Source organism: Mustela putorius, unplaced genomic scaffold (genome assembly GCF_011764305.1).
Source record: "Mustela putorius furo isolate JIRA1106 unplaced genomic scaffold, ASM1176430v1.1 tig00003983_pilon_pilon_pilon, whole genome shotgun sequence".
NCBI lineage: Eukaryota > Metazoa > Chordata > Mammalia > Carnivora > Mustelidae > Mustela > Mustela putorius.
In genome coordinates, this window is record NW_025422123.1 from 14,068,925 (window position 1) to 14,084,975 (window position 16,051).

Below are 16,051 nucleotides of genomic sequence, written 5' to 3' on the forward strand. Positions count from 1 at the left end.
CACCTACATATAGCTCTCTACTTTGAAGTTTCCCTTGAATTAATTTTTTAAGAATGACAGTTTTGTAAACTTTTGTACCAGGCTGAAACTTCACAGATTGCCAACAGAGGTATGCAAAACAACAACAACAACAACAACAACAACAACAACAAAAAACCCCAAGAAATAAAGACCAACACGCAAAGAAAAATTCTCTTTATGTTTCTATGACTCAGTATCATCTCATTTTCATTTGCCTGCATTTAACTTTGTAAAACAAACTTAATATTACACAATCAGGATAAATTCGGTTGAATTGGGGTCTTCCTTGTCCTCCCAGGGCTATGTATAAATTCTAGGGGGGCTTTTATAATCCCAGGATGCCAGTGGATGGGGGTTCCTGGTTTGATTACTGTCATGTCTTGCCCCTGATATTCCTGAGATATTTAAATTTCTTCCCAGTCTCAGTCACCAGTTGTTATGGGTCACTTTGCATCCTTTTTGTTCCAACCAGAAACCCTCTTCAGGTTCATCAGCAATTCCAGCTACTTCCCTGTCCTTTGACTGCAACTCATCATCAGTATGTTGGGAGCTTGGCTGGGACCCTCTGAAGCAAGGCATAAGTTTTTGCTCTGAGATCCCCAAATGCATTTGGGTCTTTTGCTCCCTCAGCATCATCCCTGGCTCCCTGTGTTCTGCTCCATGGAGTAGCAACAAGACAGTTTCTTAAGGTCAGTTACCAGCTCCTCTGAGGTCCTCCCTCACCTTTGAGCTGTAGACCCTTTTACCTATCTAGGGTGGGAAACCTGTAATCGTGTGCATTCCTCTAAAATTGTTCCCATTGAGTAAGATTAATTAAACGGTCCACTTCATGTTTCTGGCTGTGGGTACTCGATGTCATTTTTTGTATACTCAAAACACCTTTCTCTCAAATATTCTCCATCCTGTAAGTTTCAGATTTCTATTTTAAAACTCACAAGGCTGAGAAATAAATGTTTTATATTTTGGGGTATTTCTCCTTAAAAAAATCTTCACACACTGCAGTGAACACAATTCCTTCTGCTTTGATGAGGAGGGTAGTGGAGTCACAGGAAGAAAATACCAGACGCGTAGACTAATTTTTCCAAATATTATGATGTTGTATGGACTAGTACCCAATACTTATTCATTTAGCACAAATAGATTATCTATGGGTTCCATGTCTACAAGCAGTGTCTAGATCCTTTGGGCATCTGGATTTCTCTTAATTTCCTTTATTTCCACCAAAAAGCCTTCATGATCGCCTCTGGCTAGTTTAAGTCCCTCTGCAACAGGCCATCAGAGCACTTGACACGTTCACTGTATTGAGCCACGCCCTTGTCCTTCTTTGCAAGTAGTAGGTAGGTGAACTCAAGTGTTACACGTCCTGTTTGCTTCTGAGCCTCACTGCTTGGTGCCTACTAGAAGCTTAATCAAGATTGCTATAATGAATATATAATTGGGTAGATTAATTTAATCTAATTACCTTGATGAGTGTTAAGTGTTCCCTTGACCCCTGGCTTGAGTTCCTCTGTCCCTTTTATAACTGGCAGGCATTTTGTTTTGCTTTGTTCTTTCACATTGGTGGTGAAGCCTTTTTAAAAACTATAAATGTAAATCTCTGCTTTCCTCCTGTGATTCCTCTCTTTGACTGCCATCCAGTCAATTTATCCTTGGAGGTTCATCTTCAGAGAACCCCCTGGGAGGACTCTAAGGGCAGTTTGTGAGAAAGCTGAGCTGCATTGCTTTTTTATTTTTTAAACCAATTAATTCATTTCTTCTAGTTCTTCATAAGTGTTCTTAGCTTAAATGCCGCTTCCCAGAAAAGCATTCCCCAAATTGAATTCAGAGCTTCCTATCATCATGGGGCAATGCTGTCTTTATCATTTCTTCTTAGAACTGGCCATAATTTATAATTAATTTATAATTACACACTTACTTTTGTGATTATTTGCCCAGTGTCTGGCTTTAGCGTTGGTTAGTAAGGCCTGTGGAGTGACAACCATATCATTTCAATCATTTTGTGTCCCTAGGACATAGCACAGTTTAAAAAATGATACATTAAACATTATAATATTAAATAAATCCTATACTATATAATTAATTATGTTAACATAAATTAAATATAAAAAATCTATAAAATAAATATACATATTACATCTATATTTGTTGAAGGAAAGAATTTCAAATTGGGGTAAATACCACTTTTGCCATGAACCCACTGAAAGTCTCACCTAGCTGACATTTGTTATTTATTTTGGCTGCCAGTGGCTGAACCCCTTTCCATTTGGAATTTCTGTGTTGAGGAATTTCCAACATTTTGAGTTTGGGGAAGTGGAGCGGAGGGGCAATATGTCTGAGCAAAGGCTGACTCCTAATTTAAAAGATACAGAAGGACCAGTCATTGACTTTCCAAGATTCCCATGTAGGTGGCATATGGCTGTGACCCCAGGCTCCAGCCTGTGGGTCTCAAAGATAGTGATCCCAGCAAAGGGACAGGGAGATGTCTCCCCGGGGCATGGCTGCAGCACAGTGGTTTCTGCATCAGAGCTGCTTTGGGACATCACATTGGGCATCATTTCTGTCTGCTTGGTCTCAATCCTGAGTCCAATGTTCCCAAGGATTCTCTGTCCTAACCAACCTATTCCTTTTCTGTCTTACTTGGCTGAAGTCAGTTTCTGTTGCTTGCAACTCTGAATATTCACCTTGGGTGAACCACTCTATCTTGCTGGGTCTTGGTTTTCTCACCTGTGAGAGGAGGTGGGGGAAGGGAACTAAATGCTGTCTAAGTTATCTTCTAAAACTCTCAGGTTGTATAAAAATGGCTAGATTGGTTGGATCGTTTGAGGATTGGTGGCAATAGCTCTTACTGCTAAAACCTCCTGGTCTCTCTACCTGACTACATTTCCCCACTGAGTGGCAATTTCCTCACTTTAAGGGCTTGGTTCAGTTATAATGAACCAAGTCTCCCTCATTTTTTGAGCCAGATACTCACAGATTTGTATCTCCTGTTCTTTAAGCCAGCCACTGCCTCACTGGGGAATGCTGTGTTCCGTTTTAGACCCAAACCCTGCAACACAGATGTACAGAGTGACACGACCTAATTTACATCTTCTCCTTTCAATCACAGCTTTTGCTTGTTTATAGAAGAGTGGTATTTTAAGATTCGAGAAAATTTCAGCGGGGAAGTGCAGACCCCTCCTTCTTCCAGGTCTCTCTTTTTTTTTTTTCCAAATACAAATTAATATTTTCTACTTGGATCACCCCCAGGGCTCACATGATAGTAGACACAACAAAGCTCTCAGAATTGTTTTCTTTCTAAGTGCATGATGAGGGGTCTGGGACAGTTGGCCTTAGTTGTCATTCTATTGATAAAACAGAAGGAAGGAAGAAACTCAAATTAGACTTGCTTTGAGTTGTCACATTACTTTATTTCTTCAAAGGTGGTGTGAAGGCTAAATATCACCCTTATTTTTATACATATCAGGAACTGAGGGCCAATGAAGGTAGGTCACTGTTGCTAAGTCACCCCCTTCCTCCTCGCCATTGGTAATGTCAGTCAGCGGCAGGCTGCCCGCATGTGGGGGTAGTGGCCTCATGACTGGCCTTTACTCTTGCATTATCATCTTTTCATATCTTTTTCTTTCCTTCTTTTTTTTTTTTTTTTTAATTTTATTCATTGGGAGCAAATTTGTATGCTTGCTAGCTAGACTCAAGATAGGAAAACCAGTTCTCCTTATCCCTATGTTCTGGTCCATTGTGGGTCCCTTGCCATTTTCTCCATGCACACATGGAGTGATTTTGCTTCCTGTGACTTTGTCTCATCCCAGCCACTGCAATACCCTTGTTTTCAGTGGTCTAGCTACTGATTTGGTGACTCTTGTTACTGGTGGGGAATTTAATCCATCTTGTTGGCTCTCCTTGTAAGCTTCGCTTCTACATCAATTCCATGTCCTTTTCTCATCCACTTCATTATCCAAGGTAGTGCACAGCTCCGAACACCGGCTGAAGACCTACTCATATCTGAGCAAAGGAGCCTGATGCAAGGAACTGAAAGTCCAGCTCTTAGAGAACCAGGGGTTCTGTCTCACTCACACTGGTCGGTGGAGTTGAACCATAGTTGGGATCCAAACCCAAGTAACTCTACTCATGATGTTATCCATGTTATCTCAGCACAGAGAGAGGGAAGGACTTTGTTTCTCGGAAACCGTATCTGCTGGAATGGTTCAGATGAATTGGGCCCAAAGACAGAGCCTTACGTAATTTGGAGAATTTACTTTCAGTCCCATTGTTCTATTATGGCTTTAAATGATTAATTCACTAGAATTGATCAGTTATGAGCAATATTGCCTATGCGACGCTTAAATTAGTGCCAGCTTGAACTGTAGCTGGAACTTACAGATATCCCTTAGTGCTCTGCTGCAAGATATATTTAAAGTTAACTGGGTTGCAGATGTGTGATTCTTTTGTAGAAGCAAAGCACACATTCTGTGAATTTCCTCCCACAAAAATTGCCTAATTTAAGAATTGAAGTTTTCCTGCTTTTCCAGTAAACCAAAAGGCAGTGGTACAAGTGAAGCGATTAAAAAATAAACAACTTAAAAAAAGTTGACAGGTACAGGTGTCTGTGCTAGAACTGGTTTAAAGATATCTGGAATAGAAATTTTGGAAAATGAAAATGAGGACACACTCAGAAATGAAGAAAGAACAGACTGCTGAAAGATTAAACACACTCCACTTTGACTAGAAAGCACTGGGAAAATGAGTGTAACATGTAAGTTTTGTAACTTCTATGGAGTTTATTTTAAAATGCCTTTAATATTTAATATTCTAGTGTTTTGGGGAGTATATTTTAATAGGAGAAGATTGTAAAAAATAAATGAATCTCATGTTAACTTTGTATTCACTTCAAATACATAAGTAATATTCTGCAGTGCTTTTAGATCTAAGCTTTTATCTCTCTGCGCTAAACTTGATTTCTAATCATTCAGTTTAAGGCATTTAGTTTTATCCTACTCAGAAAAACCACGATTATTCATTTGCCATGTGTTTAAAAACCATAGCATGGTTAATTCTCTGATGTCCTTTTATTTAAAAAATATTTTAAAGATTTTATTTATTATCAGAGAGAAAGCACAAGCAGAGGGAACAGCAGGCAGAGGGAGAAGCAGGCTCCCCGCTGAGCAGGGAGCCCAATGTGGGCTCGATCCCAGGACCCTGGGATCATGAGCTGAGCTGAAGGCAGAGGCTTAACCCACTGAGCTACCCAGACATTCCTCTGATGTCCTTTTAAAAAGGATAATGTAACACAAATGCTTGAAGTCCTTCCTCTCCCCATTGCACACTCTCATAAAAGTAGAAAATATGTAGAATGTTAGAAAATATTATGGACTAAGTTCTAATCTATTTTTTGTCAATGACTTTGACAGCAACACAGAAAACAGCTTTTGAGATACATGAAATCATCACATGAGTCACCAAAGAGAAAGGATGGTGCTATGTTAAGATCCCAGACATCTGTTAAAGCGACTTTTATTTATACAGTTATTGTTTATTTGGGGACTTAGAAAAAAGACCCTCATTTTGAGCCTTGAGGCATCCATTCCATTTACAAACAAAAGTCACACAGACCAAATGAAATACAGTTTCTCCTGCATAACCCTCTGCAGAGAGGCGGAAAAGCAAGCAAGCGAATGGGAGTAATGCATGTGGTCTGGGTCTGGTTGATAGCTACTACGCACAGGTAAGAATTTTGGCTCAGGACTGTAAAGCAGGGCTGCAGGAGCCTGACACAGGGCATCAAGACTAGTAGGAGATCTGGGCTCACTTCATTCATCTGTTTGAGGTTTAGACTCTATTTGGAAAATGGAGTGAAATGGGTATAACTGAGGTGTGTCTCAGCTGCAGTTAATTTTTAGAGATGAGCCTTGAACTTCTTCGGTGGAATTTCATAACCCAAGACACATGGTGGATTTTCCAAGCTTCTTTCTTGACACAGGCCACACATGTGGGGTTCTCAGGGTAAACACCCTCCTGATAGGCTGTTCCGCAGGTCAAATAGGGCTATGGACCGTCCATTCCCTGCGTGCAATAGCTCTGCTTTCATGGAAGCAAATTGGAATGCACGTGCACAGAAACGACTTTGTTATAAGAGAACTCAGCCACTTGGATTTCTAAGTGGCTGAGTAATAATGTAATAATGTTTTATTACTAATAAAATAATAAATAATGTTTTAAAGTAATAAATAATGTTTTATTACTAATAAAACATTCCTTATCCTTGATCCTCTACACCAGCGAGTCATGACCCTTACGTTGGGAAGACTGTTCTTTTCTTTCTTAAATAAGAGGATAAGGGAAGAAGAAGTGGTGCCTGTCTCAGATAGCTTCATCTTTTCATCTTTCCTGGATTTTGGGGAACTCAGAGATAGAAGGAAACTCCCCCTTTCCTACAAATCCCTTATAAAATCACAAAGATGAGTCTGATGCTCTTTCTAGTCAAATGCCCATCCCTGTTCTTGTTCTTGTAGCTCGAGGCATGCTGTCCTCTGGTCAGGCTTGGGTCACGTGATGCTGGCTCCACACAGCAGCTCGGAGTAGAAGGGTTGCTGTGGATGTTAAAGTTTACGAGGAAATGAAAGACATACGGTGGATTTGCAAGAGCAGATGTCCACTACATGGAGTGCTAATCTGAATGTCATTTCATTATCTTACAGAAAAATAATAGATAATGGTATAAAGATACTTCAAAGTTAGTACACTCTTTCTTAACAAAGATCTGAAAGAGCTCATGTTTAAAATAAACACCAAAGCTTAGACTTCATTTGCCAGTGTCAGTAGTCAAAGAAAGAACCCTTTCATTTCTTGTTTAGCCTGTTGCCTCAACAAACCTAAACAACCTGTGTCTGCTTTGTTCATTGCTTCATCCTTGACACAAAACGCATAGGAGATGCTTTGTAATGCTTGTTGATTGAATGAATGAATAGTGATTTTTCTACCTCCAATTTACAGGTAAATCTTCCTAAACACAGCTCTCATTAAGTCTCCTGCTCGCAAACCCATTAGTGCCTCAAAACATAAGAAATTAAGTACAAGTCCGATCACAAGTTATACAAAACCCATAATACATGGATATGATCTTTCTTTCTAGCCTTATCACGTGTGCCAAAGTAAATTGCTAGCTAATTTATTTTCTTTTTCTCAAAAATATGGAGCACTTCACAAATTAGCATGGCATCCTTGTACGGGGGCCATGCTAATCTTCTCTGTATTGTTCCAATTATCGCATATGTGCTACTGGAGCAAGCACTTGCTAGTTTCTATACCAACCTCACACATACCTGTGCCTTTGCTCATGCTGATCTTGCTACTATTCCATTATTTCAACTTGTAACATGCAGATTGTATGCCATGTCCCTCATGAAACTGTTCTGAATTTGCCCTGTACCAGGGAATTTGGTCCTCCTCTGCTGTTACTTAAATTCTATTCTTCCTTTTACTGTAGTTGTTTGTATTCCGGGAGGCTACAGCTGGATACTAAGGTGTCTTGGTGTCCCCAACAGTACTTGGCATTGTGTCTGGCACCAAGCACTTGGTAAAAAGGGATTGTTGAATTCAAACGAGATAATCTGTAGGGCAGGTATGTAGTTACAGGGCACTAATTAGGGCAACATTAGTAGAGGGACTGGTTTGCAGATGGTGAGAAACCAGTGAGGGTGTTTACAAATCCTCTTTCTAATTATTCTTTGATTTGAAAGTTAAGAGGGTCCTAAGGTAATTATAATTTTGTGAGAGAGAAAAGCATTTTCTGGAAAAAGTCTTGCTTTATGCCACTGTGTCACTATAGTTAAATCTTGGTGATTCTATTTTACTTTATATCTAGTAACTTTCCACTATCTAGGCCTCACACTTGAGAAAATGAGCCAGAAGAAGTACACTTAATAGAAATCTCTGAAGAAAATTCATATTAAAATTTCCAACAAGGGCAGAGCTTCTGTTTTCTGAGGCAAATGAGTGTTTTAAAATTTCTTCATGGTGAACATGTTTTCTATCTAGTACCAAATATAATGGAATATATTTTCCAACAACATGGGTTGGGAAGTCTAGAAATTTCAGGAGCACAGATGTCTCCTTAGCGTCTTTTCCTACCCAATGTAAAATCTGACAGTTTTTTTAGGGTTAAACTTTGGGTCTTTTGGTACATTCAACTTCTGGAGTGAAGAATGGATAGGATGTGGTAAATCAGATAAGTCATTGTAATAACTTCTTCTGGCTAAACATCTCTGAAGTCCACATAGAAAATGTCTCCTACTGGCAAGATAAATGGACAAATAATAGACTTTCTTGGTTGTAAATGAGCTACTGCTCCTCCTCCCACCCATCATTTCCACCAGGCATCTTGACTCTGTTCTATTGATTTCCCTCACCAGGTAGCAATGCTGATTTGCGCTGGCTTCCTGATAGCCTGGATTCCTTACGCCGTGGTCTCTGTGTGGTCAGCTTTTGGAAGGCCAGACTCCATCCCCATACAACTCTCTGTGGTGCCAACCCTCCTTGCAAAATCAGCAGCAATGTACAACCCAATCATTTACCAGGTCATTGATTACAAATTTGCCTGTTGCCAAACTGGTGGTCTGAAAGCAACTAAGAAGAAATCTTTGGAAGACTTCAGGTAAAATTTCAGAAGCCAGAAATGAATAATATTGTTTCAGAATCCTGTGGGGTTCAAGCCATTCTGATATACTATCTTTTTAGGGTTAGAGCTCATCACTTAGGAGTAGCCTAAAGAGAATTTTCTGTTCATCAAAATTCCTGAAATCAAGTCATCAGATATGTTGGGTTGGGAGTCATGGGTAGATAATGAGAAAATTAATTCCATTTTTAACTGTGGAGTAACTAAGATAGGAAGCTATGTCCATTTGAGAGGTCACTATTTCTCACTCTTTCTTATCTGGGACCAAATCCATTTTACTCCAAGAGCATGGTTCCACATGGCATTGATTCAAAATTAAGTTCTCACAACAGAAAAGATCCTCCTGTTTGGGATGTTTCTACAATTAGCTATGAGTATAGGATTTGGGCAGGCAAAGGAAGGAGAGAAAGGAGGTGACATTTTTACTCTCTGTCAGGTTCTTTATGTTATTTTCACAGGGACCCCTATTGTACCTTCTCTTTGTCAGATAAGGAAATGGAGGTGCAAGTGAGGTTAAGTGAGCTGTTTGTGCTTACACGACCAGGAAGTAGCAGGACAGAGATTTAAACAGGTCTATTGGGTTTTGAAACAATCTACACTCTTTCTGCTATAAAATGAAAAAGAGAGTTTGGAGAGCCACAATTTTTCCTATAGGCGAGGGTGAGTAAAGTGTTGAGAATGATGTGTGGGCTTTGTGTCCATGCAGAGCCAGTCTTAGTGGTGGAGTGTGGATCAGACACCTGGGTGCGTGGTCTGAGGTGAGGGGTGTGGAAAAGGTCCGGATTCTCTGATTTCTATTAATTCTTACTCAATAGATATGTAGTTATTTTTCCATACTATTTTTCTTCAATAAGCAGGAAACAGAAGAGAACAAAAGGTAGAACTAGCTGAGGAAGATATTTTTTCCCTATGCTTGAGCATAGGGAAAATATTTTGACAAATATTGACAAATATTTTGACCTTTAGGTTCCTCACCATCTAGGGTACAGGATCAAATGAAAAAAAAAAAGGCATAAAGAAAAACATCATTGTTGTTGTGGTACAGGGGAAGAAATATACAATTTAGAGGTACAAGACCAGTGTTTGGTTTATTTTTCCATATCTTTGGGAAAATGAAGTACTAAGAGCCTAGAATCGAGAAGAACTGATTGCAACACCCATCTTTTGAAACTGTAAGAATTACACCAACTGCATGTTTAGAAAGGGCTAGCTAACAAATGTTACTGGTTTGTTTTTTTTTCTTAAACATTGTTGGTGGTTAATGCCTTTTCTGTTGAATTGAATAAGTTCAAATTCTAAAATGCATCTATTTTGGCAGTAATAACACTTTGCCCTTATCAACTATTAATACTTTATTATGAACACAGGTTCGAGAGAGTATTTTTCATAGAGCAGTTGTGGGAGAAGATAATGGGTATCCCTTCCTCTGAAAGAGGTGATGGGAATTTGACTGGAATGGCTGATGGCAAATTCTCCCTACCTCATAATTTTGCCGTGGACTGATTCTGTGTTCTGTACATTAACTCTCAAGTGTGAGCAGCACATAAATATTCAACGCTCAATAATGAAAAGGAGAAATTTATGAGGAAGTCGGTGACTTGGGGCCGCGGACCTTTGGAGAAGCCAGCCAGGCAAGAATCGGTTCAATTCACCTGCTCCCCTTAGCCATTTCTGTGAACTACAACAATTACTTTGCTGGAGGAAGACAAGTGCTGTTTCCTTACTCCAGAGTCTTGAAGCTTTCAGTGTAGAAAGCAGGCAGTTGGTAGGACTTAAACAGGAAGGAGCCCTTGGATTTTCAAATCTGGAATATTGAAGAGGTGTGAGTTGCTGATTTTTAGAAGGATCTTTTTCAGGGAAGAACTTTCCGAAGAAGCAAAAAAAAAAAAAAAAAGTTTTTTTTTTTTTTTTTTTTGTTGTTGTTGTTGTTGTTTATCTTTGCAGTTATTAAGGAGCTAAAAAAGTGGGTAGTACTGAGCGGATAGACTGAAGCAATGTGGTCTGAAGCCAGTCCAGAGTTGTTAAGGCACTATCAGAACAATTCAATCAAATTAACCTATTTTAATTGATACCCTTGTTTTTTCCTCTTCTGAGCTCTGAAATGAATTTGCTTATAATGGGAGACCCCCTTGGGAAGTATTCTGAATTCAGATAAAAAAAGCTAATGTGTTGAATATGAGATTGTGGAAATATATTTTGAGTAATTTTTATAGTTCATTAAAAGTTAACTCATATTTCCCCCCCCTAAATTGGGTCCCCTGAGATTTTAGTAAAAGCTGATGAGCTGCAGCAAAAAATATGGCCAAGAGCCCATCTTGAAATGCTATTATTCATCCCATTTGGGTATCCAGATATAGTCTCCAGTATTTTCATAAACAGTGCTTCTCCACCCTGACTATGGGTTAGAATCAAGTAGGGAACCTTGAAAAACTGCTGCCTTGACCCCACTTGCAGGGATTTTGCTTCAGCTGGTCTGGACTGGCCCAAGTTTCATTTGTTTGTTTCACTGGTTAATTCTCCCAGGTGGTTCTGATACCTAGCCATTGTTGAAAACCAGTGAACCAGAACCTGGGAAAGAAAAACATTGGGAGGGCTGCTCTAGTCAGAGGCCTCTCCCCCAACCTACACAGAGACCACTGAGTGACAAGGGAACCAGACTTCAGGTGCTGGACCAATCTTAGATGCAATATACGTGTACCCTATGGGGGTACATAGGGAAGGACCAAGACATTTTACTCTCCTGGTATTTTAGTAATGATATGGAACAGAAAACAAAGCCCTAAATTCTGGCGTTGCCATTCTAATAAACCTCTCTTAACTACCTTAGTTTGAATGCTATCTTTACAAAGAACAATCTTTGTAGGTAACTTACAGGGCCAACTGACTGGCAGGTCAATAGGGAGGGAATGAATTTTGTTCTAAGGATGGGAAACTCACTGGGGCATAGGAAATGTGCCATGAACAAGTGACTTGTTTTTGGAAAGCACCACTCAAGGGATTTCTTGATTTTGAATATTTTAAAGTGAATTATTATTATTTTCTTTCCTAATTCAAGTCTTGTGTATATAATCTTCTTGGTAGATGTGCCTGCTATGATATACATACACAGTATGTGTATGTGTGCGTGTGTGTGTGTGTGTATATATATGTTATTACATTTTCCTTCTCCTGTGTCTAGGCTGCACACTGTAACCACAGTCAGGAAGTCTTCTGCTGTGTTGGAAATCCATCAAGAGGTATGAAGATGGACACAGCATCACTCATGGACACAATTATTCACTTGTTTGCCTCTTCACTGCTGTTGATGTTTGATTGTGACTACACTTTTCTCTTTATATTATATTTTTATATTTTGTACAATTTCCCTCTTTTCCCTTCAGCCAGGATTTGCTGGGAAATTCCAGTGGCCAAATGGAAATTATATTATAGGATACTATTTAAGAAATATTACTATGATAAGTCTCCTTGGAATTTTTCTTTTATTATATTTTAAGACCTAATTGTCATGACCCAAAGTATTAAGTCCAAGATACTAAGAAAAATATTTCAAAATTTTATTTATTAAGATGTTACTTAATTTCATTATATCATAATTATTATTTTTTAATGTAGGGCCAGGTTGGCAGTTTTGGGGTCCATTCAAATGGGTGGGTGATTTTTGGGTGGTTCTTTGACTGGTGGATCTTCTGATTCTTGCAGCCATTCCTCTCTTGTGCTAACAGAGGGTCACACTCTACTGGTAGTAATTCCAAAAAGCAGTCCTCTAGGGAAATCAATTTTGCCTTAAATCCCTAATGGAAAACTTGTTATCTCAGAATTTGAGAGCAAAAACAATTCCCACTAATGATAATTTTACCTACATGAATTTTTCCCTTTAAGTTATTATACCTACTAACATAGTGGATGTAATAGGGCATTACTAGCTATAACTACTCAAGAAGCAAATTTAGTGAAAATAGTTATATATAAGTATTTTTTTATTTGTTTATTCTTTGTTACCATTGTTCTTGCTTTTGTTCATCGGTTGTTTTCAACAAACATCGTGTGAGGTGTACAGGTGAAGAAATGCACATAAGGATGGGATAGAATGATTTCAAAAGGCAGATGTCTGCCCCTTAAGAACTAATGAAAGGGGCAGGCATGTAAATACTAGGTCCAAATTGGCCTTCAAGACAGGTCTATCTGATCTTTCTTAATACAAGGAATACGGCCATCTCCCTTGCAGTTCTTTTCATTCCAGTTCTAGGCAGATGTCCCCCATGCTCCCTGCTCCATTCATCTCCTCCTTCTGCTATGACCCTAAATCCTGATCCTATCTTTCTAATAACAGCTGGTGAGAGAAGAGGGAAAAGGAAGGGAGAGGTCCCTCCCATGCCCTTGATAATTTCTCCACTCCTTCCTTCTGAGCTTGTATGGAGATCAGAATCTCCTCCAAGGCTCAGCCCTTGGTATATGGTCTTGGGTTTTTGCCTGTTAGTTTTCTCCAGAGTTGGAGTGAAGAGGGAGTTGATGTGCATCCCTGGTGTATGATAAGGGCTCAATAGATGTGTGTATAAAACAGTTTCTGATTAAAGCAAAAGAAGTGATGACTCTGCCTGGGGCTTGGAACTGGTTACTCAAGTGGGGACAAAAGAGGTAGGGTTACCATTAGAATAGGGACAGCAAGGGACTTATAGGTAAATGAGTAAAATACAGAGAAAAAGTGTGCTATCTCAGGTAGAGGGAGTCGCAGGTTCAGAGCACAGTCAGACTGCCTGTGTCTGCAGCTCACCACCCTTCAGCAAACCTGTAAAACAGGGATAGTAACAACATGTTGCTCAGAGGGTCCCTGTGAGGCTTAGATGAGAAAATATGCATGTAAATCAGTTAGCGCCATGACGGCAATGGAGGAAGTAGCCTTACCTAAGAGCAATTCCTATAATTATTATGAACATGCATGGTGGTGGTCAGAATTGAGGCACAAATTTATGGTCAGGCTGGGACCTTATGTTGACACTAATGTGAATCTCAGCTCAAAGGGGATAGGAACCCTGTGGGATTTTAGGCAGGAAAAAGAAGTGACTAGTTTGAGGGAAGTGTGGAAGGTGGATCGATTTACAAGGGGATAGGGTTCAAGAGTAGAGGTTGGGAGACCAATCAGGCAGCTTTTATAAAGAAATGGCAGTTTATGAGGGCTTGAATTAAGTAAGGACTGGTAACAGACATGGAGATGAGAATACAGGTTTAAAATATTTTAAGTGGGAGATCTTGACAGTTGATTGGATGGGAGGTGGAGGAACCAGGGATGACAGGGAGACATCTGCTTAGGAAACAGTGAGGTTAGTGGTGTCTGCAAAGGGGCAGTGTGCGGGAGGGGAGAGGGATGGGGGCAGATGACAAATCCTATTTGTATTATTTGTCCACAAGACAGATGAAGACATTTAAAATAATAGGTAAACATAATCTAAAATTGTACCTGATGTGTGGGGATTAGAATTTGCAAGTTAAGCAGGTAGGAAAAGAATGAACATTAAGGGATAAATTGCTGCTTTCTAAAACCTCAAGAAAATGAAGATTTTTTTGTTCTGTTTTTGAAGGAATAATTATGGAAGTGAATGATGGATGGAGGTAGGACAGAACATTTGGATTAGTAGCTAGGAAGTAGAATTTGACACTGACATTGTACAGAGGTTCCTGAAAGTAGAACACCTCTTGTCATTCATTGACTGTTTAACTAGGGTGTGGTCTTTTACACAGCTGGGGAAAGGACGGACAAGAAAGGATTAGTATAGTCCTGGGGGGCAGAGGGAAGAGTGTAAACACTAGGAGCTTGGGGGGAAGATCTGAAAATTGACTTCTGCTTCCATTTGAAAAATATGATTTAAAAAGTGATTCTACACGCACTGGTTCTTCATCTTTTGAATGACACTTGGGGAGCTGGGAGACACCAGAGTTGTTACCAGTATTGATAGGGAAGGAGAAAGGTAGTCCTCAGGGTAGAATGGAGAAGAAAAAGAATGAGCTCTTGAGGGTTGGCTTGAATACACCAGGCTGTTGGTGGATAATTGCCCCTTCCCCTGGGGATTCCAATGATTTGAGAAAGCTCTATGTAGTCCCCAAACACTTCTACAAATTCAATTTAAGCTTACTTTAGCTTAGAAAAAAGACATATTACATTTTGTGCTGGCGAGGCTGTATGTAAGAAACTCTGAAACCTGGAGCAGACACAATGCCTTGTCCCCTTTAGGTCTGTGCCTGTCATGGGAAGAGCCCTGGGAAACTGAATGGTGGAAATCAAGTCAAAAGAGTAGCTCTCAGGTTTGAATCGGGAGAGATGTGGGAGTATGGAATAGAGTACCTTATCTAGAGTGTAAAATTCTAGATCCTTAATTTATGCTTTATTTTAAATTCACTTGCTTTTTTAGCTTAGAATTGGAATTATTAATCTCATTAATAAATGAATAAATGATTGTGAAATGAGGATTAAGAATAGAAATGCCCTATTACCTTCAAAGGTTGGATTTCAAGAATCATAACTTAATCCAAAAATATTTTGATTCTTTTTCCAAGTAGAGTGAGGGGATAGGAATATATTATACATCAAACCCAATTATTTAACTCTCAAGAAATGCAGTTGTTTCAAGAATCAAGCCTTATCCTTCTTTAGAACTGAAATGGTAACTAGAATTTTTGTCTCATTTATGCTATCCTGGAAAAACACAGTATCATCTTCAATGATTTTTAGTAATATGATCCCCAAATCGGCCAATGGGAGTGCTTCTCCATTTAAGTTAGTGCAAATGAGGGAGGAACAAGCAGGGGGAGGGAGAGAGGAAGAAGTGGAGAGTGGGTGGGATATTGAAGAGATTGCTGATGCTTGCAGAATAAAATGTCTTAAATTCTGCTGAAATGTCAGAGGATGATTTATCCAGGGTGAGGATATATGCCATTATCGAAAAAAGGTTAGTGAAGGTAGCATGAGCTTTTGATAATAACTAATTTTGTAGAAAGCGAAGCAGGCCTGTTGCCCAGAAGGCCAAAGGATTGACTTTTCTGCACTCCATTTGTGAAAAGGAGCAAATGGCAAGAAATATACAGGCTATAAGAGATTTGGTAAGAAAACATTGGCAGGAGGCCCAGTGTCAAGCCATAAGCCCACACAGCAAAGCCACCGGTTACCACTGTGACCTTGAATGATTTTTCAAAGATTTTACAACTTTCGATATTCATTAGGTTGTGGAACTCTCAGGAAGATATACTTGAAATAATTTTATCCAAGAGATTTAAATCAGAATAAGCATTGGTTTTTAAAGTACTTTTCTTGATTGCTTTGAACCTGGTTTTCTTAACCATGCCAGAGAGTTGAGACACTATAGTCATTGT

General features: G+C 39.3%; 1 protein-coding gene and 1 non-coding gene across 2 annotated transcripts in view; one reads left to right on the forward strand and one right to left on the reverse strand.

Annotated features, from left to right (window-relative positions):
* The window catches only part of OPN5 (opsin 5), a 28,146-nt gene extending 14,560 nt beyond the window's left edge, over positions 1-13,586 (forward strand). Inside the window, exons 5-6 of the mRNA XM_045071221.1 lie at positions 8,427-8,668; positions 11,868-13,586. Coding sequence (XP_044927156.1) covers positions 8,427-8,668; positions 11,868-11,931 — 306 coding nt within the window. The 3' untranslated portion in view covers positions 11,932-13,586. The remainder of the gene's footprint in view (positions 1-8,426; positions 8,669-11,867) is intronic.
* LOC123389539 lies at positions 7,200-7,306 on the reverse strand. Its single transcript, XR_006604154.1, has one exon. It is a non-coding gene; the product is annotated as a U6 spliceosomal RNA (small nuclear RNA).
* Positions 13,587-16,051: the final 2,465 nt, after the last annotated feature.